This window comes from Lingula anatina, chromosome 6 (genome assembly GCF_051362555.1).
Source record: "Lingula anatina isolate TDL-2025a chromosome 6, LinAna3.0, whole genome shotgun sequence".
Taxonomy (NCBI): Eukaryota; Metazoa; Brachiopoda; class Lingulata; order Lingulida; family Lingulidae; genus Lingula; species Lingula anatina.
The window spans coordinates 21,799,990-21,825,000 of record NC_141772.1 but is presented as its reverse complement, the minus strand read 5'-3'; the positions used below and the strand labels follow the sequence as shown (position 1 = coordinate 21,825,000).

The following is a 25,011-nucleotide window of genomic DNA, read 5'->3' as shown; positions in this document are numbered from 1 at the left end:
GAAAAATTGCCGGTTACGGCACCATAATGCCTGCAAATGATGGATTCGCCGTCAGTCCTCTGTATGGAGATACTCCCGAAGCCTGTTTGGTCCTGTTAAAGAGGCTTGTTGCCCCTCTACCGCCTGCGTCGCCCGTGTATCTCACAATCCCGGACTCTAGCCAAGCTGGTCAAACACTACTTGCAGCCAATGTTAACACGGCCAAGCAAACGGTGTATGGGTATGTGCTGGAGACCGGAAATTCTCCACCTCTTCCTAAGTGGTCCAATGCAATGTCTTTAATATCTGTGTCCTTTTGCTTTTTGTAACACTATGGCCTCCGTTGTCATGTGTACATGTTGGAGACACTGAGAGTCAGCTGTGGTGCGCAGTTCGGTTCTCAGTGATTTGTAAAGCTATATCACCGACGTACTAGATTTTGACCCACTTACGTCATGGTAACCTTATCCTGTATGAATCTAATGGAGAGCAGACTCTCTTTTATTTTTATTCGGTGACGACTCAGTTAAAAAATTGGTCGTTACCCAAAAGAAAACATTGGATAGAAGCTTATAATTGCAAATAGACTAAATTCAGCGCCGTAAGTTCACAGAGATCTCTATAATTGTTGAACCAGCACATAAGCCCAACTGACAACCATGATACGTTGCAATAAAGAAGCTGAGCACTGAATACAGCTACTCATGTTTCTGTAGGCTTTACTATAAGCAGGTGAGAGTTACAAATCTGGAATGCGCAAATTTACTTAATCTGGAAGTCTCTTTCCCTTCTTATTATATTTCATATTTCATTCTTTGTATATTCCGGAATTTTTTTTTTTTTTTTTTTTTTTTTTTTTTTTGATGGGCAGTCACGTATACCGTACCCTAATCTCTGGTCCCAGTCAAATGCATTTCCAGTAAAATAACCTCACATGGAACGCACTCCTAACAGCTCACGAAAAAGAGCATACTTGATCAAAGTACCGTCAGGTACATGAGCATCTAAAAACGTCCCATTTATGCTTTCAGATGCAACTTATTGGCTTTGTTGGTGTCCTGGGGTGAACATAAAATAGAAACTTTAGGCCTAGGTGGCTAATGAGAGATAACATGTTATTGTAGACGACGTTAAGCATAAAATGACTCAATCCTTTTTTTGACGTATAAATAGCACAATTTGTAACATTTTCGTTAGCACAATGGACACCGTGGCACGTTTGTTCTTTGTGTACGTTGGGCTTTTGTACAAATCTAAAAAAATGAAAAAAATTACGTAAGTATGCGATAAATAATAAACTCACAGAAACTAACAGAAACAAACTACAGCATATGCGTTAAAGTAAAAAAAACATTTTACAATTACTCACATTATATGCTATCTACGGTTCCAAACACAGGTGACGGACCGGCATGCTTGCTACTTGTCTACTAAATTCTCTCGAGATTTCTACACCACACACACCTAAAACCACGTGACTGATTACTGTTCACCCAACTAAGAGTGACCACAGGGTCATATGACTTGGCGCACTAACGCATGATTTTACAGGTTGGCACGCTAGTTTCCCCAAATGTACAGAGATCCAAATAATGGAATCACTGGAAAAACTCATTATCTAGAGCGAAAAGCATTCGCTGTAGTTATGTGCAAGACTGAAGGGGGTGGATTTCGGACAGAGAAACTGATCCTAGTTCAGAAATGTCATGAAAACTTAAGTACTTTGATTCAAAGTAGACCTTTTTGGGGTTAAAAGGGGGGTCCCACGAACTCACCTGCATACATGCGAAAAAAGTAGGCTATGCATGTACAGTATAAGCAAGGCAGATAGTAAAACTGGCCTGAAAGGGTTTGCATAACGATAAGCATGGCCATCGCCTTTGCCTTATATAACACGCTATTTCATATGGCTATGCTTATCGTGAGTTACGTATGTTGTATATATAGGGTGTAATCCTCTGACCTACTTAATGTTCCACTGTACCTTTTCTGTGCATCTTTCTAGGTTTCATAAGCAAAGCGACTGTTTCAAAAAAAAAAAAAAAAAAAAAAAAAAAAAAAAAAAAAAAAAAAACTTCAGTCATAATTATCAAAGTTCACTCATTAGCATAATATTGTAGAGACATGATTGAATGAAAACGGTTTAAATTCATCACTAAGTAGAGAGAGGTTGACTGCTATGATAAAGGTAGATAGGGTCATCGAAAGGGGACTTTAAGGCCTCATTAGTGGGTAAAATGGCGGCCGTGGTTGACAGAAATGGGTTCCGTGTTCGCAAAGCAAGCATGTGTGATGCAGACGACATCTGGGGAATTGTCAGAGAGGAAGGATGGAGACCTTACAGTCTGCAGCTGATCAAGGCGTATATTGAAATCGCCAAAGATGGGTGGTGGGTTGCTGAAATTGACGGCGAAATTATTGGTAAGAACAGGTTACTTTGAATCGTCATGATATTTCACCATACATTTTGGCAGTACAGTCATTGTCCTACGTTGCTAAAATAAAAATTTACTTGAAAATGATAACCTCTCACCACACATGATTTGTATATGGATGCATTTTTTAGAAAATCGATAAGCACTACACATTTTTTTGCGAACAGTTTTTAGCTGACTTATCACAGTAACACCGACATTGGGCATTGACCAGTAAAGAACAAAGGTATCAAGTGTGTAGTAAATTTGATTTTATGGTGAAGTGACTCGCCCCTGTTTCCGTTTTGGAATTATATGAAGAAAGCAGGAGAAAATGACATGTATTGTTTAGTAGAAATTTATGACCACTTATCGGTATATGTTATTATATGGGAGCACTCTTTCTCCTCTCTCTCTCTCTCTCACACACACACACACACACACACACACACACACACACACGCACTATTCCTAACCATGGTATTTTGATATTTCAGGTTGTGTCATGTTGTATAGTTTCAACGAAACAAATACTTTCCTTGGTATTTTGATAGTGAAATCAAAACACAGAGGCAAGGGGATTGGTAAGTTAAGCCACTGGCTGCCGACACATAGAAAATGCCTTTCTACAATCAATCAATAAAATAAAATAAAATAATAAAAATAAAGTGGATTAAGTTAAAAATTGAAAAAGCAAGGTGTCATGAAGCCGCCGGTGTGACATGAATGGTTGATGGAAGACGGGGGTGCTGTACTCTTATTACAAATTGGGGTTGGCTGCAAGTATGACTGATGGGGTCAGTAAATGGAGAAAATGTCAACTGCACTGAAAGAAATGGGAAACGGACTGCACTTCCTAGTAGACGACCATTCCTGTCACACTGGCACTGCAGGTGCTCGGCTCTATACCATGGGACACACGACCACCAGCTTTTTCTGGGTGGGCATAGACAATAAACAGACATATAACATATGAATTAGAAAAACTAAAAGGTAGTTTGAATTACTTTTGGAGAATGCCAAACATTTTTTATGTGTAAATGTATGTACTCTTAAGTCACACACACTGGCTTGCTGTATCGGTTCGGAGTAAAATAAATAACTTTTTTTTTACAGCTAGAGCATTAAACGCAGAAGCAGACAGATTGGCCGCCGGAAGAACGATCAGTCTTATCGGAAGTGAAGCGGTGATCCCAATGTATCTAAAATGGGGCTATAAAAAGTCTTTGCGTGGTGGTGTTGGCAAATACATGGTCACTATCAAAAGAATTCCCCTCGCTGAAGCCGCAGAGTCCAAATATGAAATTAAAGATTATTCGGAGGTTGATTGGAAAGCCATATTGGACTACGACACCTCTTTCCATGCCATTCCAAGAGAACGTGTTCTCAAAACTTGGTTTGGAATTGAAGATGCCCAGACCAAAGTTTTGCTGAAAGATGGAGAAATTGCCGGTTACGGCACCATAATGCCTGCGAATGATGGGTTCGCTGTCAGTCCTCTGTATGGAGAGACTGCTGAAGCCTGTTTGGTCCTCTTAAAAAGACTCGTTGCCCCTCTACCGCCTACGTCGCCCGCGTATCTCACAATCCCGGACTCTAGCCAAGCTGGTCAAATACTACTTGAGGCCAACGCTGACACGACCAAGCAAACAATGTATGGGCATGCGTTGGAGACCGGAGATTCTCCACCTCTTCCTAAGTGGTCCAATGCAATGTCTTTAATATCTGTGTCCTTTTGCTTTTTGTAACAATGTGGTCTCCGTTGTCACATGTTGGAGAGTTCGGTTCCTTGTGATTTTTACAGGTATAACACCGACTAGATTTTTATCCACATGGGAAAATATTTTAATATTACAATTTAATTGAAAGGATATACTTTTTAGTATTTCAATTGTAAGGTTTAAAAACAAAAATGGTCACTCACTACTTTCTATCCTTATACGCACTACTGTAATTGTATATGTAACGTGTCAGTGATAATGTAATGGCAATGAATCATTCCATGCCGCATTCCATTAAAGACTGCACCTTACAGAAAATCTTAAATCTCTTGCCCCAATCTAATGCATTAAATTCCCAGAAAAATAGCCTTGCATAGCTCAAGATACCGGCAAGTAAGCTACCAATTTTCAATTACATAAGAGGTATTGTTATACATCTTTTTTGTTTTGAATCAAAAATATTAGTTTATTTTTTATCAGATTGAAATACAACGCATACGCAAATAAGAAATAAAGTGCATATATACCCTCCAATTTGTGAGAATTTGACTGGCCTTTTTAGCAGCCTCGGAAAAAATATTTTACCTTGGCATCCTTCGCGTCAAACAGTCTTGTATAAATACGGTCGGTGTTTGTATAACATTATGTGGCTATTTTAATCACACAGCCTTAGTGCACATGTATATTGCGTCCTGGATGTAAGCTTAAACACTTGTGACCTGCTAAAATTGACCCACAGGTTAACCCTAAATGGCTATCTGATGGGAGACACTCGAAAGATTTAGCATAATTTACTTTTTATCTTGGTGGTTGAAAATATCTGAGATATGAAAAGCAAGAACTATCATTGGCTTCGAAAAGTAGTGAAAAAGAGACAAATATTCATGTACACGTGAACTGATAGGCCTATATGTAGGTCACCGATTTGATAAGCGATATAGATGGATCTCTCACATTAACATGGCGGACAGGGTCGACAAAGGTTGGTTCAGTGTTCGCCATGCAAAACTGGAAGATGCGGGTGACGTTTGGAGGATCGTCCAAGAAGCGGGATGGGTACCTTTTAGTCTTCAGCTGATCAAGGCGTATATGGAAATTGCCAAAGACAGCTGGTGGGTAGCTGAAGTTGACGGGAAAGTTGTAGGTAAGGGCAAATTACATGTTTTCTTAGCCCCGTTCCCATACCTAGATCAATCTAACAGGATCGACCCATCTCCGAGGGGTTTCTCGCTAAGTTACATCCAGCCCAAGGGGCTCTGATGTCTGATACGCCTATTGATGCTGTTAGGGGGTAATTAACTATCGTTTTAGCAGGTTCAGCTGGCGTGCCAGACATTTAGGCCGCTCAATCTGAATGCAATCCCGCACGAAAATGCAGTAGTATCGAAGTAGCAAAGAAGCATTAACGCAGTAGTGGTGTGGAGCATATTTGCAGTAGAAATGCAGCATAGCCTACTGCAATTCTACTTCAAAAATTACATAGGGTTGTACAGAGGAGGAGCATTAATGCAGTAGATTAGCAGCATGATAGAAGCATGTTTCAAATATGCTAATTAGCTCCCACATCGAAGCAGATTTGAAGCATGTTTGCAGTATGATTGCAGTAGTCTACTGCGCTGGAGTATCTACTTCGTTTTCGTGCGGGATTTAGCGAGAATCCTCTCGGAGACGGGTCGATCCTGTTAGGTCGATTTATGTATGTGAATGCGGTCTCAGAAAGACAATTTGGCCTAATTCCGCACAGTGCTAGCTGTTCTATGTAAAAATGTGTGGTTTTTTAAAGTAGGGCGTATGACACTTTTTTGCCAGCGTCGAAATAATTCAACGCGTATTGCTCTCTCTCTCTCTCTCTCTCTCTCTCTCTCACAAATAATTTTTTTATGTATAATCTATAATCTTTCACACAACACCAGTAAGCGTATGGCACCCTGACTTTTAAAATGTACTGGGCACTGCGTACATGCAAAGAAAGATGCATACTGATAAATACTGATACATGTAACGGAGAGGCGAGTTTCCAGGTACCTCTGAAACTCAGGGTACCACTGGATACATTAGAGGTATGCTCATATAAGGGCGCATTAAGAACAAACCAATCCGCGGATCAAATATGGCGCCAAAGCTTGCCGAGATTTAATTGCTCAGCCCCCGTTGGGACGGTGTATAAGGAAGGCGGGAATCCATTGTCATGAACGAGCCATATTTGATATGCGGGCTACTTAGTCCGTGGATTAACTTTGTTGTGAATGCTCTCTAAGAGAGATGTTTTTCCAGTGTCCTCTAAAATCAGGGTGACATGGTTTATAGACAGTCGTTGAAACGCTGTCTCAGCAGTGGGTCAAAATCCAAATGTCGAGCTTATTGACAGCTGACATTACGTGTGATACGTCATTATTTCAGGCTGCGTGATGCTATATGGTTTCAATGAAACGTACACATTCCTTGGTATACTGATTGTGGAAGCTGAATATAGAGGAAAGGGGATTGGTAAGGAACTGATTACTAGCTAGCTGCTAACACATTTCAACATTTGCATCGACGAGGTGTGTTCATCAAATTCATAATGCTGGTCTGTTTCACAACTTTCGGCCTTTTTTATTCAAATTGAAAACCTAGTTACATCGGGGAACCGATTGTTTGGAGTAGACTCTTTGAGATTCTAGTCTAACAGATTTTTTTGCGAACGATACAAAACAATCGCTATTTTCTGACGAAACAATGAAAAATTGGAAGATGTAAATTGTTAAAAATATGCATTGCAAATCTTCAATTTAAGTTTTTTTCACAGGGAAAGCACTCAAAAAGGAAGTGGACTCCTTTGCTGGTGACAGGACAATCTCTTTAGTTGGAGGTGAAGCTGGGATGCCTGTCTATTTTAAATGGGGCTTCAAAAGATCCATACGTGGTTCTTTGGTTAAATATCGGTTTACTACAATAAAAATCCCACTGTCATACGATGCTGAGTCCAAATATAAAATAAAAGATTATTCAGAGGTTGATTGGAAAGCCATTTTGGACTACGACACCTCTTTCCATGTCATTCCCAGGGAACGTGTTCTCCAAATATGGTTTGGAATCGAAGATTCCAAGACCAAAGTATTGCTGCAGGATGGGAAAATTGCTGGGTACGGCACCATAATGCCTGCAAATGATGGGTTCGCTGTCAGTCCTCTGTACGGAGAGACCCCTGAAGCCTGTTTGGTCCTGTTTAAGAGGCTTGTTGCCCCTCTACCGCCTAGCTCGCCCGTGTATCTCACAATCCCGGATTCTAGCCAAGCTGGACAACTATTACTTGGGGCCAACGCTGACACGGCAATTCAGATTACAACCGGCGTTGAAATGGAAAATAATACTACTCCTCCTTTTCCGAAATGGTGCAATGCACTGTCGTTAATGTCTGCGTCTTTGTGCTTTTTGTAAAGGCGAAAATGCGCATTTCGACTTAGGCTGCATTAACAACAGTGGACTAACAAGTCCGAGTGTCAAATATGGCCGACCCACTTGAATACTTCCCCACGGGATATCTATTAAGTCTTTAGTTAACGACCAACGCAATATTTGTGTTTTTTGTTCTTCCTCTACTCAATTTTTCTGAAATAAATGCCGTTAATTTATGTATAAATAATACACGTATTGGAGTTCAGTTTATGTTCCAAATAAAAATAATTATCGATTTACGAGCAATACAGTGCCCCTATATGTAATATGTTATAACATGATGTTGGGAATGCGTTTGAATGATTAATGCAGTAAAGGCGGACATGAAAGGGCGACATATCGGAAGCGCAACCAAAATCCTTAAATCCCTGTAGAATTTGTGTCTATTAGTATAATCATTTATGAACGAAAGCGCTCTCTGGAATTGGCGTGTAGTGTGGCAAGTATGCAACTTTGAAACCGTAACTTACTTTCTTGATAGGCCTATCTGTCAGTTTAATAAGGAATTCTATTTCCAAGTTGTCTTGCCGACATGACGCAATTCTGGTGACCAAATCTGACTAGACGACTTTTGGTTCTTGCGTTTGCAAACCTTGGTCGCTTATTATGAGGTCCGTCCCAAAGCTGGTTCATTTGATGCCATTTTGCTACCAGTTTTAGGGGCGGATCCGGGATTGTTTGAAGGGGGGTCCGCGGATGCGAATACGCCCCCCTCCTTTGCGAGGGGTTCGGGGTTCGTTGAAGGGCACAGAAAACTTTTGGCATTTTAGAGTGCAAATGGTGCCATTTGGTACGGTTTAGAACTATAATTAAGGTAGTCAAAATTCTAATTTCTAGAGGGGACCATCGGTGTGACTTTTTTTCAGAAATCGAAAGGGGGTCACCCCCCCCCCCCCTGCATCCGTTTGGATACTGGACATTCTGCTTTTCTCTCTAGAGATAAGTTTTTGATTTGAATTATATTGTTTTATAAGTTTAAGGTCCAAATTTGGAAAAAAAGTAGATTTGAAAGACGTGGACATGGAAAAATATGATCGACTTCATGCATTTTCGATCGTGGATAGAACATTTTGAAGTTACCTAGCAACAAAAGCTCCACTCCCTGATCAATAACATACTTTTTTTTATCCCTGTAGATATCTGGTGTTTTTGTGCCATTCAGAGAATGATCTGTATCCACGCAGTTATGTCAGAAACGCGAGCAACACTATGTATTTGTCTGCATATTTTCATTACGACTGTTTTTGGGCTTTACATAGGGACAAAAAATGGTGTAACAAAAGCCGACATTTTCTATGGCACACCAGGAAAATATTTACCCAATGCTCTATTGGAAAGCAGAGAAGAACCAAAAGGAATAAGCAGGATAGAATGCGCAGCGGAATGCAAGGCAAACCCAGAGTGCAAATCGTTTAACGTAAGATCTGGGAATACCGTGTGTGAATTGAATTCCGCAGTTGATTTCACCCCGAACAAGGTGGGTCTTGTTGACGACGCTGCCAGTCGACACTATGTCAAGGTTGGTATCGAATGGTTCTTGAATATTTGGGAAAAACCCAGTTTAGAATAAAATGTAGGCCTTTTATACCATTTGAATCATGTTGCAGATTTTGATATAAATTCAAAAAGGTCAGGTTTACAAACACCACATGTACAGAATGTTTAAAAATGTAGGGGAAATGTTTCTCAGTTCATTTATAAAGAACGTAATCAACAAAATAACCCTTAGTGACAATAAGGCCAGTAGATAATATACAAAGGTAGGCAACGTTGTCTTATTATGTCGTACCACCAAGGTTCAATGACCCTTTTAACCATGAACGTTGAGAATAATTAGTACGAAAGAAATTTGTAAAACTCATTTTTGTACTTGCAAAATTATAACTATGGGAAAAATCCAAGAAATTTAATCTTGCATAATAGTAGTATTTTAACAATTTATTAATCCTTTTAAAAATCAAACCGTCTATAATCATTTTATATTTTGAATGCATTTCTAATTTTATTTTGACTGTATCATTCTTTCAACCATTACAAAATTTAGCTGATGTCTTTTTTCATATCGTTTTAGGTTCCACACGACTGTGCTGATTATGGTGAGTTTTTTTTAAATAGTGTGTTTACTTGGATTTATATGATACTTAGAAAAATCGCTGAAATAATACACCTGCATGGTACCCATGGCCCATTCTTTTTATTAATGTATTGTATCTGTACATCATATGTGCATTCCCTTTTTCTCCATGTTTCTCTGTCTGTTTGTGTTATATGAGGATTTTCCAGTTATTTTTCTTTAAATACCTTTGGGTCTCCCAATGCTTTCAGTTGGGTTGGATGGCGTTCACTGTATTAATGTCAACTCTATGAATAGACAACTCCGGGTATCATGTGAGGAAGGGTGGACAGTTCTGATGCGTAGAACAGGACCCGAGTTAAACTTTAACAGGTATGACAAGTTTTAAGCAAAAATATATCAAAAGGGCAACAATTTTGTCTTGATGTGTATCTTAAATGTCATCATTTCTTTTACACGAGGGGGGGGTATGTAATTAATTATCGCCGCGTAAACGATCAGTAAGAGTTCATCTGAAGCATTACGGCAATTCTTATCAATCCTGCTCCCTGTGCTGTCAAATTATTGCTTAAAACGCAACGATGAAACAGATAAGGTGCAAAATGGGGTAATCATAACACCAGTCCTTATAATGGATTCAAATGGGGTTTTGGCGATAAATAGAGAGACATGTAGTTCTGGTTAGCTTTCTTTCCGTATACATAGGTCCTGGGCTGATTACCGTGACGGATTTGGTGACGTTGCCGGCGACCACTGGTTGGGACTGGAAGCCTTTCATCATCTCACCTACCAGGGAAACTACTCCTTAATGGTCGAAGTAAGGAGCTTGCCCACTGATAATTACTACTGGGAAATCCACCACGGTTTCCGCATAGGCCCGGAATCAGGAAAATATGTTTTCAATGAATTCCAGCAAGGTTTCGGAAACATAAGTCAGGGTCCCAATTATTGGTCTTTCCAATTTGGCATGCCATTTTCCACCTATGATGCTGACAATGATGAAAACATCATGCATAGAAATTGTGCTGATGAATTCAAGGGCGGTTGGTGGTACAGCGATTGCACACATATCTCCCTCACGGGAAAAATGGCGACGATGAACTGTACTGCACATTGTTATCTGCACTTTAAACATGCAGGCGTGGATGATGGAGACAACGAACATTTGCTCCGTTCGGCTACTATGAAGATAAAGAAATTCGATTGAAGGGAAGGGAAACCAAATCGCAGATCAAAAATGTATAGAACTCCATTAGATGTTTTCCTGAAGTTCGTAATTTGTTCTCTTTTATAACAGTCCGTACCACCATTATACGTTGTACTTATTTACTAGTATCTTAATTTAAACCGAGCCATTTTTGTAAATGGTATATTTTAACAAACCTGTATAAGTCCTTATGTTTGCTTTTTTACTGTACGACTCTGAACCCATCGGTTTAGCAAACAAAGTGCCGTTGAACCTTGGAGCATTTTGGGCACGTGGACTTATTTTCCATGGACTGTCAACAAATTGCTGAAGTGTGCATACTGAAAATAATAAGGATTAGGTTGTTAACTTAAAATGATACAGTGTGCAGCGTCATATAGCAAAAGCATATAAGACTATTTCTTTAAAACTGAGTACTGAAAGCATCGTCTTTTTTAAACTGAATTTGACAGTCCAACTTCATGGTGTTTCGGCATGCCTGAGGAGTACTAGGTACATGTAGTAGCACTTCCGTTCTTGCACGTTACATCTAGTACAGATATAATTTGTGTTTGATACATTTAACGTGTTATGACATGAAACTAAACCAAACAGGGGAATAATCTCTTATAAATGAGTAAAATGGTTCTTGTATTCTTACGCAACTAAATAATAAAATTACTGTTAGTCAGTGTAATTGCAACACAGTCAGTGTTTTCATTTCTATAAATTACCTTAACAATTGGACAATCCTTTGAAAGTTCTGTAAAATGTACCATCTTTTTTAAGGAGTGGCATTTAGATATTTCTACGCATTTATAAACATTACAATAACAGTGTCACAGGCGACACCGCTGTCTTTCAGTAATACGTACATGCCTTTTATCATCGACAAAGTCGAGGCTATCAGAGAGTACAAAAAGTATGTAACAAGAAAGTACAGTTGAGAATATACAATGAAGAACGAAACAAGGAATGTAAATGATAATGGTAGAAGAGACCTACAATTGCATGTACGGTTGGGCTTTTACGTTTTTAATGACTGTCCATTACTTCACGAGGCTCGAGTTTGCGAAGTGCGGATAGCGTGCCTCCATAAACAAACTATGTTCATTCTCGGTGGAATGAGAAAAAAAAAGCGACCGGGCGATTGCTTGGCTATATTAGGGATTGTTTTCCATACAAATGAATGATTTTCTCAACCTGTTGTGATTTTTTTTTTTTTTTTGCTTTTTTCTAATTGCTCCTATTTTCTCACATCTAAACAAACTCTATGCATTGAACTGATTTTTAAAAACATTCTGATTTTGGCGAAAATGTGGATGGACATTTTGCGTTAACCAAGTAAAAGCATCCTGCCCTCTTTGACAGAAATACTTTCCCCTGAGATAATACCCTGTTGCATCTGTTGCATTATAGTTACATGTATTCCATATATGAAAGGCCAGAATTTTAAAAGAGCAAATCAGCTGACTCTACCTCGACTGACATGAGCAGTTGGGAATATGAGGATTTATGAGGATGGAGGTTGTCGGAGGAAATGGTTTGAAATCGTTGCTTCATATTTTAAATTGATCAATTTCTTTTTAAATAATTCAGATTTAATTTTGGGAAAATAATACCTGAGGAGGAAGGGTGACATGGATGGCAAAGGCGTTGTGCATTATTTCGTCCATGAGAGGAATCAACTTGTTTCTCTTTTAAGAATTCTAATTTGCAGGTAGTTTGGAGAAGCGTATCTAATTTGGATAAGATCAAGTACCGTGTTTTCAGGAAATACATACCTAGGGATGTTATATGACCGTGGCGATATGATGATCACTGAAGCCTGTCCATTTAGCCAAGCTTCAGTGAAGATCAAGGGCAACCTCGGGCCGCTACCCAAAAATGTCTCGCTTCACTCGACATTTCTGCGTAGCGTCTCTCGGAAAACTCGGATTTAACCTCGATTTAGTCTAGAATTTCACGACTACATCTTGGTTAAATCAGTCTAGGTCTCTTAAATGCTGAAAGCCAAAGACAGAGTGATCATGTGACCTTCTTCGCATCAAGAGAATAGTGACGTTGCTTACGTTATATTCCTACCAGTAGACAAATTAAAAATCTCTCACACTCTTAAAAAATTAGCATAAACTTTTCACGTTTAACAATTATTATTTATCATTTTATTACATATCATAAGGGTATGGTTTGAAAACGGGAATTAGTTTAAATTTAAGCCACACGTGTATTCAAATTATTTGTAAATCTATAACTTTTTAACGAGGGTTGTGTTATTTACCTTTTGTTTTCAAGCTGTTCATTCTTCCTCTGTATCAGATATATCGGTAAAAATAAAATGTATCCACCCTTTGAACTTGTAATTACATGAAGCACAAGAATACTCTGAAAACCAGCACATGTATATTCCGAAACCGCCTCGTCGTCAGAAATAACAATAAAAAACTAGAATTATTACTCCCGTGAACTTGTAATAATCATCCGTCGATTTTGACTATATTCCGAATTGCCTCGTTGTCAGAAATATCACCAAAAAGTAAATTTCTTTTTCCTTTGCACTTGTGAAGAATTAGTTTGACTATATTCCGGTCCGACGCTCCTTTTTTATCAGAAATGTCACTAAAAAGTAGAGGTTTTGCCTCGGGACCTTTTTTCCGCAGCAGTTCCAGCTAGGTGTGGCTCAGCTGAGACTCGCATGGTCAGTGTCGACGGTTGATTAAATACCTTTCGGGCCAGTTGAACGTCCACGACAAGTATTTAGCAAAAATTGACCAAATTGGTCAAACATTACGTAAGAATTTGGCGGGAGATGACTAGCGCACGTCGACGGGTTTATTTCGTATAACATCTCTAGAGCGTGATATGGGGTCACTTTATTCGGTTTTAGGGGTGTTTTAAGATGGAATGACTGTATTTTTTCTCGGTATGTATGTCAAATGATACACTGTCACCCTCTCGCGATATATGCCATGAACACCTCTCGCTGACGCTCGAGGTGTTATGGCATATATCGCTCGGGTGACAGTGTATTATCTCACACTGACTATTTAAAGTAGACGGGGATGGATGACAGAAAGATAAAGGTGGTGATTTTAAATCGTTTTATGTAGAGAATTATACTAACATGCACCTATATAATGAAAATGCGGCGGACGAATTTTGCAAATGTGAATTAAACTAAATTTTGGTAATTAAAAAACAAATGCAAGCAGAACTTCAGAAAAATTATAACATTATGAGCCGATTATATTGCCACATTGGAAAACGTAAGATGAAAAGTTTTGGCTCTAAATTATAACAAAATGCGTGCTTTGCAATCATGTTTTAATTTCAAATGTACCGGTATCAATTTCACGAAGATAACTAGACGGGTTTTGCTGTATTTAAGCAAGTGTGACCGTTTAGATGATAGTGCTCGCTTTTCCTTTTAGCTCGTATTTTGCCTCATGTGCTTTGATAATAAGGGCAAGAAGGAAGACCATTTCACTATAAGGATAGCTTGTAAACGTACCGGTAGAACGTGGCAGAGAGTCCTTCATGAAAGAGAGTCCATTCCCATTCATCAGGTTTTATCAGGTAAGCCTCACCCTAAAATTTAACCCACTTAGGTCAGGCTAACCCTAACCATTATATCCAAATGGAGAGTGTACTTTTGTTACACGGACCCTCAGTTTCGTTAGACCGTGAGCAAATAATTTTTTAAAACATACACTAATGACAAATTAGATTAAATGTCCATTGTCATCTTTTCTAGAGAGAGACTATAACAATAAAGTACACATACACACACACACACACACACACACAACTTAAATCATCTATCACAAACAATAAATATATGCATTGAAATTTAAGTAATTGATTAGTTGTTATATTTAGCATCATTAGTTGGTGTTACAAGTAAGCGAAATGCATTAATCGTGTTTTTTGTATGTGTGTCCCATTCCCTGGAGCAGTGGTGATTACAATAAGTGGTTTACATTGTTAGTAGCGCAGTTTTGATCATTATGGCAATCCATCTACGGTGTGTCACATCTGATCGTCAACTTATAAAACATTTGGTAAATGCCTTTTATAATGTAACGGGATTTGTTTGCGTTTTATTATCCATCAGTGTTCTTATTTTTATCAATTTGTAGTTTTATCTGACTGTACCATTATGTCTATGTATACGTGTTTATCCAAATCGTCATGGGTTGCAAGATTATTTAAAAAGATAAATGATAAATATTTCATCTTAATCTCGTCATGGGGGTACTAAATACACATTAACTTCGCTGTTTTCCATTGTTAAGGACTTTCTTTATCAAACAAAAACACACAAGTAGGAAGAAAAAAGGGCCATTAATTTCATTATTTGTGACAGTTAGGCCCGGAAATTAAAGTAGTTAGGATGAAAGGTCGGTCTGCAACATTAGCCATTTCATTTTTTTGTGAAACGTGCTGATCATCTTAGTTTATGTGAATTACTATTGACACCTCTTGATCGAAATAGACAGTTTTATTCTGTTTCTTAACTCATGCCAACCCTTGAACCGTGCTCTTTCTTAAGATGAGATCCAAGTTTCGGTAGGAAAGGCACAAACGCTCATGTATGACAAAAATTTCCATGTGATTGGTAAGTACATGTTAGTTTATTTTAGTTACGCATTCTGTTATCCTAATAAAATGATAGATACCCTTGAAATCCACAGACTGAAATGCCAATATGTTTGTGCACATTATCGTCGCGCAAACTGATGTTCCTTTTTTCCAAGAACGTAGTCCGCGATACAAGTATTTTGTTATATCAATTGAGATACACAGCAACAGAAAGCAAACGGTTTAACTAGCATGTCACTATCGGTCATTGTTAACTTGCCTTTAATGGTATATTGATATCATGGTAGACTTGTGAGTGTTTCCAGAGTTTCTCAGTAAGAACGGTTATTTGGGCGTCAGAATGGCGGAAATGAGAGCAAGGGGGCTGCTTTGTTTTGTCGTTTGTTCAGCAATTCTTAGTCGTTTTTACATAGAAGGAAAACATGGTGCGACCGATGTTTTCCGTATTGTACCAGGGAAATATTTGCCAAACGCTGTGCTGGAAACTAAAGAGCGGCAAAATGGAATAAGTGCAATACAATGTGCAGTACAATGTCGGAGAAACCCGCGATGTATGTCTTTTAACATGAGATCTTACAACGCTGTGTGTGAACTGAATTCCGCTGTAGATTTCACCCCTAAGAAGGTGGCCCTCATCGACGACGCCGGCAGTCGACACTATGCCAGGGTTTGTATCATAGTCTTTTTAAAATGTCTGAAAAAAAAAGAACTTGGCTAAATCACAGGATAAAGTCTCATTTAGCCTATGCGATAAGTGCACAAAATACGCTATTTATATCAATACTAAATTCAATTTTATATTTTGGGTCCCACGCGACTGTGCTGATTATAGTAAGTAACCAATTATCAATCTATATTTTTACCACGAATTCTTGCCCCAATCAGACATTGCAGAATAACGACAAACTTATTTTATCATTTCCATTATTTAGTCATTTATCTTTATATATATCTAAGAATGCTTTTATGTTATTTGTTCATCTGATTTATCTACATGTAAGTCTCTTTGTATGACGATCTTTTTTCACTAAATAATAACCATTTCAGATGGCGTCGATGGTGTCCATTATATTTACGTAAGATCAATGAGTAAACAACTCAAGGTGTCATGTGAGCAAGGGTGGACAGTTCTGATGCGTAGAACAAGACCAGAACTAAACTTTAGCAGGTAAATGTATGGCAAGATTTACACCGCCCTCTTCTCTAAGATCCACCATTTGTGCGGTTAATCAAATTATAAATCTAATTTTTTTAATATTCTGTAAAAGTACTTAATAAGTGTTATAAAACACTAAGATTAACCTTAATTTCCCTGGCGTTCTCTGGCACAGCTTCGTTGACGCCGAAGTTGAAGTGGGATAAAATATAATGATTTTAGTTAAATTAGTGACCCCTGTATTGATATTGTCGGAAATATATAATTTCATGTTTTGATTTATTCTTTACATATGAAGGTCCTGGGTGGATTACCGTGACGGATTTGGTGACGTTGCCGGCGACCACTGGCTGGGACTGGAAGCGTTTCATCATCTCCCCAACCAGGGAAACTACTCCTTAATGGTCGAAGTTAGGAGCTTGCCCACTGATAATTACTACTGGGAAATCCATCACGGTTTCCGCATAGGCCCGGAATCAGAAAAATATGTTTTCAATCAATTCCATCCAGGTGTTGGAAACATAAGTCAAGATCCCAATTATTGGTTTTTCCAGTTTGGTATGCCGTTTTCCACCTATGATGCTGACAATGATGAAAACCTCATGTCTAGAAACTGTGCCGATGAATTCAAGGGCGGTTGGTGGTACCGCGATTGCACGCATATCGTTCTCACGGGGAAAATGGCGACACTGGAGTGTACTACGTTTTGTTATCAGCATTTTAAACACACAGGCGTGGATGATGGAAACAAGTATCTGCTTAGTGCGGCTGTTTTGAAGATAAAGCAATTGGCTTGAGGGGCGAAGGAAAGCAAAATTCAGAGAGGAAATCGTGTGCAGCATCATTCAGAAGAATATTTTGCTTCTTTTATATTTTAATTGATACCCCCCTTTAATAGCATTTTATTAATAATCTTGATACAAATTGGGTCATTTATATAACCAATAATAGTAAGAAGAAGAACAAAAATATGTTTTTACACGTGCGCCTCAGCGCTGTTTACATTAACATATAAAAACTCAAATTACAAAGTTTAATTAAGATTAATTAAAACTAAAACATAAACGTTAACTTAACCAAAAATTATTTAAACAGAAAAGTTTTTAATACTTTTAAAACAGTGATGAGAGTCATTAAAATACACATTTGATTCGTTAATAGACTATAAATTTTCTGTAGCAATCTCAAAAGTTTTGTGACCATATGTTTTAAAAGTCTTCTTGGTATCATTTTGCTTGAGTTGAAATTTACCACTAGAACGAAAAGTTCTAAAAAGAGTTTTAAAAAGTTCTATTATATTGATAATGAAAAATGTGCAGTGTTCATATTCGAATTTAACTGATGCGAGAAGTTATTTCTTTACATGTCTAAAGTTTGTTTTTTACAGTCCGAGTTTGGACCCTTCAACTTGGCAACAACAGGGCTTCGGTGAGCCTTGGAGCATCTGGGCCACGTGAACGTTTTTTCACCACCATACCATAACAAATTGTAATAGATTTTATATTGAAAATAGAAGGGTGGTGAAATTAAAATTATGTGTGCAGTGTCATGTTGCAGATACACAAAATATGTGGATGTCTTTTTGAACATTAATAGCATCGTGTTTGAAACTGAATCAATAGTTTAATTTCATGATGGTCTGAATGAGATCTTTTTACTTGAAATTGGTAGTATGTACAGGAGGTAGATCTTCTTACTTGCATAGTACAGGTACATTAAGTACAGACCTCATTTTTTTGGTAAAATTTGACGTGTAATGACATGAAAATAAAGGAAAAGGGAAAGGTCCTCTTGACAGCGATTTACTTTATTTCTTTTTTTTCTCTTTGCGGTGACACATTTTCGAATTTTACAGATGCAAGTAAAGCTTTTAAGCTTTTAAGATTTTGATTAAAATCATTTGATCGTTTTGTTGTTGGTAGAAATCATTGGTATGCATTCAGCCACCATTCCAAAATAAAAATGGAAATATTCTGGTAGCAGTTGTTAAAGGATGTCTTTCCGCTGTAGACGCTTAAATAGGCCTTTCTCTGAAACTTTGCCTATTTGATCCTGAACCCCAAAGCATGTCTCACACAAAACCGTTGAGAAAATGAAGGTCGAGGTATAGGTTTTTAAGATCACTTAGGCCACACTTTTTTATTTTTATGGATGACATCCTCTGGAGACCCCGAAATCGGTGCGAGAGGGCGAAAAAAAAAACAGTCAAAAAAAAAAATGCTGCTTAAGTGAAGGAATGCTGTCAGTACACAGCTGAAAACTTAAATTTACCACAGAAACACGTATCAAACTAACAATATGTCTTTATCCATGCTCTCAAAATATCAAAGCATTGTGAATACTTCGTAGAAAGGTAAAAAAAAAAGTCATGAATATATGGGCCCGTAGCCAGGGGGTTAGAAAGAACCACCCCTTTTGCTGGGAAAAGGTCCACTCTGGGTAAAATTTGATCTAGATACATTAAGTTTGTATGGAAAATGGTCCACTTTTTCAAAAAAAGAACCCCTTCCCTTTTGGAATTGCTGGCTACAGACCTGATAGACATGCTGCATATTACCCAATCTATTTAAGGTTATTTCATGCATTTTGTTGGTATAACAATCAATAAAACAAATATCAAACAAACAGCATGTCTTTATTTGTACTCTCAGAATATTAAAGCATTATGAACACTACACAGAAATGTTAAAAAATGATGCAAAGATATGCTTAATACTACCAATTCTATAAAAGGTCATTTCGGTCGATGACATTTGGTCTACTTCGACTCACATGAAGCAGCCAAACTGTCGGGTGGCCTGACCGACCTACAGCCCACCAAATACCTCGACGCCCTGTCGACCCTTTTTTTTCGCTACAAAAAAACCTGGTATGTGTTGCTTTGGACAGAATATCACTGAAATTTTCCAAGCAATAGTTGCTGGCCGCTGCCAGCCTTTCGCATAATTGTAAAAAAGTGGCTATCTCCATGCCCAATATCAATGGCATAACAATCCAAAACGACGACCCCGTTCTCTTTATGACTTTATATAATTAATTGTCCTGTAATTTGAAAGTAATCCTAGAGATGAATTTGATGGCAAAGCGGCCACATTTCCACGTGGCAGTAATACGCATGCGCAAAAAGCACATTTTCCGGCAAATTCAATAACGACGTTTGCGACAACCGACTTCGATGGGGAGTGGGGGGGGGGGGGGGGGTGATTTTTTTTTTTTTTTTTTTGGAGAACGGACGAAAATCGGTGCGCGCGCAGGATGTCATCCATAAAAATAAAAAAGTGTGGCCTTAAAGAAAAAAAAGCGCAGCATTTTTTTTTTCGTCTAAACTTCTCGCCATTACTCCCCTACGCATGGAATTCTGGGACTTGCCTCAATTTGCATATGACTGAATACTACTGTTTACTACGCTCTGGAGAAGACCCGGATGTCACTGCAAACCAAGATGGAGGGTAGTCCGAGTACACGTGAGATGAAAGAGAGAAGAATAACTCTACGGGACAATGAAAAAGGAAATAAAACGGGAAATGCAGAAGCAGAGGATGTTATTTTCATTGGCAGGCCGGTGAGGTAGACAAAGCAGAAGTAGGAAATAAAACTGACAAGCGAGAAACTGACAAAATTCTGCCGGATACGGGTAGGTTATTTCGATCTCTTATCACGTCCGACTCTTTCATTGAGAACATATTCAGGAGGCGGATTTAGGGCGTCTTCTGGTTCTTCCGGAAGACGGTTAGATTTTCAAGTTTTCATTGGCGGGTATATGTAATATTTCTGTCGAAAGGCGGTCAAAAATTGAGGATGGATCAACATTACTCGGAAGACTGTCAGAAAATATTAAATATCTCTGGATCCGCCCCTGTTATCCCTGCTGTACGCAGAAAAGTTTATTATTCTTTAGAGCAGTCAGTACAAACAAGGATTGAGCTAAATAGTCTTCTATTAAAGACTGGTTTTTGTCGGCTTACTTAACGTCGTTATATCCTCAAGTCCAAAAAAAAAAGAGAAAAAACAACCTTTCACTATTTACCTTATTCGAATTTAATTTAAATTAAAATATTTAAAGCGAGCACATTAATTGCAGCATCTGATGGTAGTAAATGTTTATTCTCTGTTTACGTTTTTAAAGTTGACTTCATGGGGATTCTCTGGAGAATGAGGATAATACACTGGTATATATATATTTTTTTTATCCAGGTAATATGCATGTGGTAACATCTACCCCTACATCAGGTTCAAGGCCAACATAGAGCCAGAGCCAAAGTAAGTACCTGACACCCAGAATCCAAACACACAATAGCTGTTTATTTTACCATGTTCAGTACACCTTGCCATCAATATCAATCTAATGCATGTTAGTACTTGGAACAATGCCATTTTATAAAGTTTAACACTGCCATGGCAGCTAGTCCTAGAATTGTGACAAGCACAGGATATCAGTACTTATTGTGGGGAACATTATATAATAAATTGGATTTTGAAACAAATAATTTTGATAACCATGCTCTATTCAGTGCTCTTATGTCTGGCGTAGACATTATAGATAGTGGGTGCTATTAATTTCACAAAAAAATGCATTGAAGTCTTTCCAATAGTCAATGTTTTGTTTTTAGGTATACTAAGCAGCAAAGCAAGCACTCAAAATCATGGATGACAGTAAGACCTCAAGCTGTTACATAAACAATTAGCACAAATAAAGGTACATTCCAGTCTTACAAACCAGGAATTTGACATGGGAATTACAAGTACACATTTCTAAGCAGCCATGGTGCAGATGGAACCAAGAGACTCAAGGCACCGTGGTCCTTATATGTATATAAGAATTTTTTTTATCAAAATGATGATTACCTCACAAACTTTTCTTTTATAAATCCATCCAGACATACATTATTTCCTTGTATGACATTAACTTTTAAAATGATTGATTTTATGAACAGATTGTGTACAGAGTTGCATTTTACTTTTGATATGAGAAAGGGATAAATGAAAGCACCTTGTTTTTCTATGCCTTTATTTTTTATGTTCACTGAATGGTTGCACAAATTACAGTAGAATGAAAAGAATCCTTCTACTCAGTGACTTGCATATTACAGGTCTTATGAATGTTTGGTCAGTAAACTGATACTCGTGGTAATAGTTATTCTGTGATTTTCTTCAAAGTGAAGTAATCCAGCAAATTCAACGGCAGTCAAAATGTAGGGGACATTACAGTGAGTGGGAGATGGGCCAGTCCCATCTCCACTGATGCTGAGTCATTGCTTGGTAAATTCTCTAGCCAAAGCATCTTTATATCCAGTGCAAGGCCAGGATTTCCATCACACTTGTCACAATGTATTCAGCACTTTCCTTGGCAACACCATCATTTTCTTGGCAACACCATCATGTATGCTCTGATAATGAAAAAAATATATTCACTTTTATATCTGTCATTTCTGTTTTGATATGTACAATAGCTTACTTCGAAAATAAAATATTTGAAAATGTATGAACACTAAAACAACCATAAGGACTGGATTTCACACCACCAAATTTTATCGAATAAATTTACTTTGAAAATAAGAAGGAATATGAATGGTGTTTGTGTATTGTGAGAAACTTAGAATTTATCTTTTCAATAAGGATTTAATGAGTTTTATACCTCTTCTGTGAGTTACTGAATTCTCCTTTCATGTTCTTGAGTCAATCCTCCTGATCTCACACCTCTTCCAAGCCTTGTACTACTGGACCTAGAAGTGCGTTGTATCACTGCCAACTCTACTAAACCTTTATACAGGGCTTTTTTTCTAATGAGGTTGACATCACAAGATAGTATGCTGTAAAATAATAATAAAACTAATAATAATAATAATTGGCACTGATTTAATTGCATACTAGTAATAATGTTGTGAACTGTTCAAAATGGGTTTCACTTCAATTAATCATTGTCCTGCACTCAAGCGTATCAATTGTTATCCCTAAACTATAAGTTTTTTGTATGTGTGGATTATTACACGTGAATATAGGTGAGGGTAAGGTGGGTCCTACACATTACTATCAAAACTAAGGAATATGCCAGATTAACTAAAAGGCCTGTATTATTTAAAAATAACAGAAAACTCTTTACCTCAGGGAGCTCTTTACCCTCTAGTTCTGGACTGCTCTGACTGCTTGCCTCATCAACAATAGGCCTACTCTCGACCTGAAAAGTATAAAAACAGATCGACTAGAAAAGCAAGATAAGATACGTGTGTGCGTAGCACAAAATTCAGGCACTCCTATTGACGATCTTGACATCTGCACGATGCTCACCACTGTACTGCCAGTAAGTATCAAAATCGTCTGGAACGCATTTGTAGTCCGTGCTACGCTGTGCGTGCAAATCGCGATGTCAAAATTGCGGCTCAGAAAGCATAGCAAACAACAAAAAAAGTAAAAGTCGTTCATAAATATCCAACCGAAAAGGGCTGGTTCAGTTGACCCGAAAAATATCACTGTCTCTAATCATGTCACCGGTATATTTCCTGGTACAAGTTACTCATTCGGTGAATTGGCATATTTCCAAGCCATTCGTTGATTTTTGGACTATTTTTACCGACGAGAAGTTAAATGAATTCTTTAAATGTTTAAGTAGTAAATAATGCACTGTCCACGAGCCCGATATCACGATAGCAGGCCGAGCGTCAGCGAGGCATGCTATCGTGGATTTCGGGCGAGGGGGTAACAGTGCATTATTTGTCATACATACAAAGGGAAATCGTGCGTATTCCCCACCCAAACCCCCTTACTTTGAATAGAACACGCTGATATCACCGCGCATGGGGTGATATCAAAGAATGGACTTTCCCCGCGTATACCGCCTAAATGCGGTCACCGTCCAATCATTTTCATTTACGTGAATGGTTTGTGGTTGCGTGTGTCTTGACAGGGACATGGGTCAGTGATTTTCTGCGAGAAGTTGGCTGATTTCCTGCCCATCTTTCGCACGTGGCAGTCACTCCGTCTCATTCATTATATCGGTCCCTGCAATCCTTTTGTTTAGATATCAGCCCCGTGGTATGTATGTGCACAAACCTGTTCACGAACAATGAAGGGAGAGAGTTTTACTAACGTGCATCTGTAAACGACTTACTTCGAACTCCACCGCGCCATATTTGTTTCTCCTAGTGTACGAGTGCTATTTTAGGCAACGCACTCTGATTGGCTAAAACCTTGCGGTAGTCGTCTTCTCTTTTTTGGGGAGACGACGTTCTCCAATACAGACTCGAATGTGAAATAATTAATTATTTTGATTGCCGTCTACCTCAAAGGCGAATTTTGGTTTAGATCGTGACCTTCATATATAAGAAAAAGTTTGGGATATGTTTTATTTTCCCTCATATCGGAAAGAGCCCCCTTAAAATTAACCATTAAAATGATAGAACAACTTTGATTTGTTTTCAATTTCGAAAAATCGTTCTCACCAGAAAACATGTACGTGCCCCTATCACTAACAGCGACGTATACTGTAAGCACACACCTATGAGTTTAGCCCACGTTCACAACAATACTTCCTTACATAGAAATGCGAGAAATAGATAAGATTTCATATCGAAATTTGTAGAATGCTTTAAGCTTGTTATTTTATACGTATGTTTCAGAATTCCTGGCATAGAGTCATAATGATTGTAATAAGTGGTTTTCCTTGCTGCACTGCAGATGACTGATGTTTTGGCAAGGTGTCAATAAAGAAAAACGATATCATCACTGAACATACAAATAGCAATACGTTAATATCGATTATTCACTTGAGCTCTGTAGTAAATACATTCTAAATGGTGTAATTATGATAATTAAAGCAATCAATCTTCTAACGCTACTGGTTGGCAGAATTGTGTCTCTCGTAATGGGGTAATGCTTTCACGTTAACTTTCCTTGCTATTACTGGTAAAAGGGCTTACAGGATTTCAACATCTAACTAACAGAAACTGACCAAAATTATCTTCCTGGCTGCCACTGGTCTCTAGTCCAATTTGAAATATTTGTGACTCGCTCACTTCTCTTAAGGAGCCTGAGGCACAGTTAGCCCGCTAAATTAAAGTAGTAGGAGTTAATCATCGGTCTAAATCATTAGATTAGACATTTCTTTTCAGTGAAACGTGCTCACAGTTTTATTGTATTCTCTAGGTCGTCGTTTTATTTAAAACACATAGCAACAGAAGGCAAACGGCTTAATTTACATGTCAAAATCTGTCATTGTTAGCCTCCCTTTTTATTGATAGCATTGTCGACTTGGTAGTGTTTTCAGCGTTTTTCAGTAAGTACGGCTATTTGGGCATCAGAATGTCGGAAACAAGATGCCTGCTTAATCTTGCCACTGGTACAGCAATTCTTTGTCGTTTTTACACAGAGGGAAATGATGGTGTGACCGAAATGTTCCTTGTTGTGCCAGGGAAATATTTGCCTAGAGCTGGGTTGGTAACCAAAGA

The 25,011-nt window shown here is 38.2% G+C and overlaps 5 protein-coding genes and 2 long non-coding RNA genes across 10 annotated transcripts in view; 6 read left to right on the top strand and 1 right to left on the bottom strand.

Annotated features, from left to right (window-relative positions):
• Window positions 1-680, top strand: part of LOC106170970 (uncharacterized) — a 2,496-nt gene extending 1,816 nt beyond the window's left edge. The window contains exon 3 of the mRNA XM_013551041.3: window positions 1-680. This exon is cut by the window's left edge and continues 324 nt beyond it. Coding sequence (XP_013406495.2) covers window positions 1-308 — 308 coding nt within the window. The 3' untranslated portion in view covers window positions 309-680.
• Window positions 681-818: 138 nt separating this feature from the next.
• LOC106160862 (uncharacterized) lies at window positions 819-4,648 on the top strand. Its single transcript, XM_087014714.1, has 3 exons — window positions 819-2,400; window positions 2,891-2,977; window positions 3,510-4,648. Exons 1-3 carry the CDS (start codon window positions 2,217-2,219, stop codon window positions 4,139-4,141), a joined length of 903 nt encoding a protein of 300 aa, XP_086870840.1. The 5' UTR covers window positions 819-2,216; the 3' UTR covers window positions 4,142-4,648.
• Window positions 4,649-4,934: 286 nt separating this feature from the next.
• Window positions 4,935-7,729, top strand: LOC106160823 (uncharacterized protein F36G3.2-like). The gene is made up of 3 exons (XM_087014715.1): window positions 4,935-5,258; window positions 6,515-6,601; window positions 6,903-7,729. The coding sequence occupies exons 1-3, from the start codon at window positions 5,075-5,077 to the stop codon at window positions 7,532-7,534; spliced, it is 903 nt and encodes a 300-aa protein (XP_086870841.1). The 5' UTR covers window positions 4,935-5,074; the 3' UTR covers window positions 7,535-7,729.
• Window positions 7,730-8,469: 740 nt separating this feature from the next.
• LOC106160843 (fibrinogen-like protein A) lies at window positions 8,470-11,511 on the top strand. The gene is made up of 4 exons (XM_087014713.1): window positions 8,470-9,071; window positions 9,624-9,648; window positions 9,878-9,998; window positions 10,332-11,511. The coding sequence occupies exons 1-4, from the start codon at window positions 8,718-8,720 to the stop codon at window positions 10,831-10,833; spliced, it is 1,002 nt and encodes a 333-aa protein (XP_086870839.1). The 5' UTR covers window positions 8,470-8,717; the 3' UTR covers window positions 10,834-11,511.
• A 986-nt stretch (window positions 11,512-12,497) lies between these two features.
• On the top strand, window positions 12,498-18,348 carry LOC106160768 (angiopoietin-related protein 2-like). Of its 3 annotated transcripts, none has more exons than XM_087014522.1 (5): window positions 12,498-13,735; window positions 14,244-14,388; window positions 15,365-15,430; window positions 16,462-16,582; window positions 16,869-18,348. In XM_087014522.1, the coding sequence occupies exons 2-5, from the start codon at window positions 14,259-14,261 to the stop codon at window positions 17,365-17,367; spliced, it is 816 nt and encodes a 271-aa protein (XP_086870648.1). In that variant the 5' UTR covers window positions 12,498-13,735; window positions 14,244-14,258; the 3' UTR covers window positions 17,368-18,348. The 3 variants fall into 3 exon arrangements, with proteins under 3 accessions (XP_086870648.1, XP_086870647.1, XP_086870649.1); XM_087014521.1 differs by lacking the exon at window positions 12,498-13,735 and adding an exon at window positions 13,785-13,895; XM_087014523.1 differs by lacking the exons at window positions 12,498-13,735; window positions 15,365-15,430 and adding an exon at window positions 13,793-13,895.
• A 1,566-nt stretch (window positions 18,349-19,914) lies between these two features.
• LOC147761353 (uncharacterized) lies at window positions 19,915-21,572 on the top strand. The gene is made up of 3 exons (XR_015335179.1): window positions 19,915-20,204; window positions 20,765-20,830; window positions 21,181-21,572. It is a non-coding gene; the product is annotated as an uncharacterized LOC147761353 (long non-coding RNA).
• LOC147761352 (uncharacterized) lies at window positions 21,562-22,807 on the bottom strand. 2 transcript variants are annotated; one of them, XR_015335180.1, is made up of 3 exons: window positions 22,671-22,807; window positions 22,206-22,380; window positions 21,562-21,957 (listed from the first exon to the last, which is right to left on the bottom strand). It is a non-coding gene; the product is annotated as an uncharacterized LOC147761352 (long non-coding RNA). The 2 variants fall into 2 exon arrangements; XR_015335181.1 differs by having other exon boundaries at window positions 22,206-22,293; window positions 22,671-22,753.
• Window positions 22,808-25,011: the final 2,204 nt, after the last annotated feature.

Bases quoted from the DNA above. Each gene is read 5' to 3' on its own strand.
- LOC106160862 (XM_087014714.1), top strand. From the start codon at position 2,217: ATGGCGGCCGTGGTTGACAGAAATGGGTTCCGTGTTCGCAAAGCAAGC. The intron at 2,401-2,890 runs GTAAGAACAGGT...TTGATATTTCAG, and splicing joins AATTGACGGCGAAATTATTG to GTTGTGTCATGTTGTATAGT. The intron at 2,978-3,509 runs GTAAGTTAAGCC...TTTTTTTTACAG, and splicing joins ACACAGAGGCAAGGGGATTG to CTAGAGCATTAAACGCAGAA.
- LOC106160823 (XM_087014715.1), top strand. From the start codon at position 5,075: ATGGCGGACAGGGTCGACAAAGGTTGGTTCAGTGTTCGCCATGCAAAA. The intron at 5,259-6,514 runs GTAAGGGCAAAT...TCATTATTTCAG, and splicing joins AGTTGACGGGAAAGTTGTAG to GCTGCGTGATGCTATATGGT. The intron at 6,602-6,902 runs GTAAGGAACTGA...TTTTTTTCACAG, and splicing joins ATATAGAGGAAAGGGGATTG to GGAAAGCACTCAAAAAGGAA.
- LOC106160843 (XM_087014713.1), top strand. From the start codon at position 8,718: ATGATCTGTATCCACGCAGTTATGTCAGAAACGCGAGCAACACTATGT. The intron at 9,072-9,623 runs GTTGGTATCGAA...ATATCGTTTTAG, and splicing joins CCAGTCGACACTATGTCAAG to GTTCCACACGACTGTGCTGA. The intron at 9,649-9,877 runs GTGAGTTTTTTT...CAATGCTTTCAG, and splicing joins ACACGACTGTGCTGATTATG to TTGGGTTGGATGGCGTTCAC.
- LOC106160768 (XM_087014521.1), top strand. From the start codon at position 13,875: ATGGATGACAGAAAGATAAAG. The intron at 13,896-14,243 runs GTGGTGATTTTA...TTTTCCTTTTAG, and splicing joins TGGATGACAGAAAGATAAAG to CTCGTATTTTGCCTCATGTG. The intron at 16,583-16,868 runs GTAAATGTATGG...TTACATATGAAG, and splicing joins CCAGAACTAAACTTTAGCAG to GTCCTGGGTGGATTACCGTG.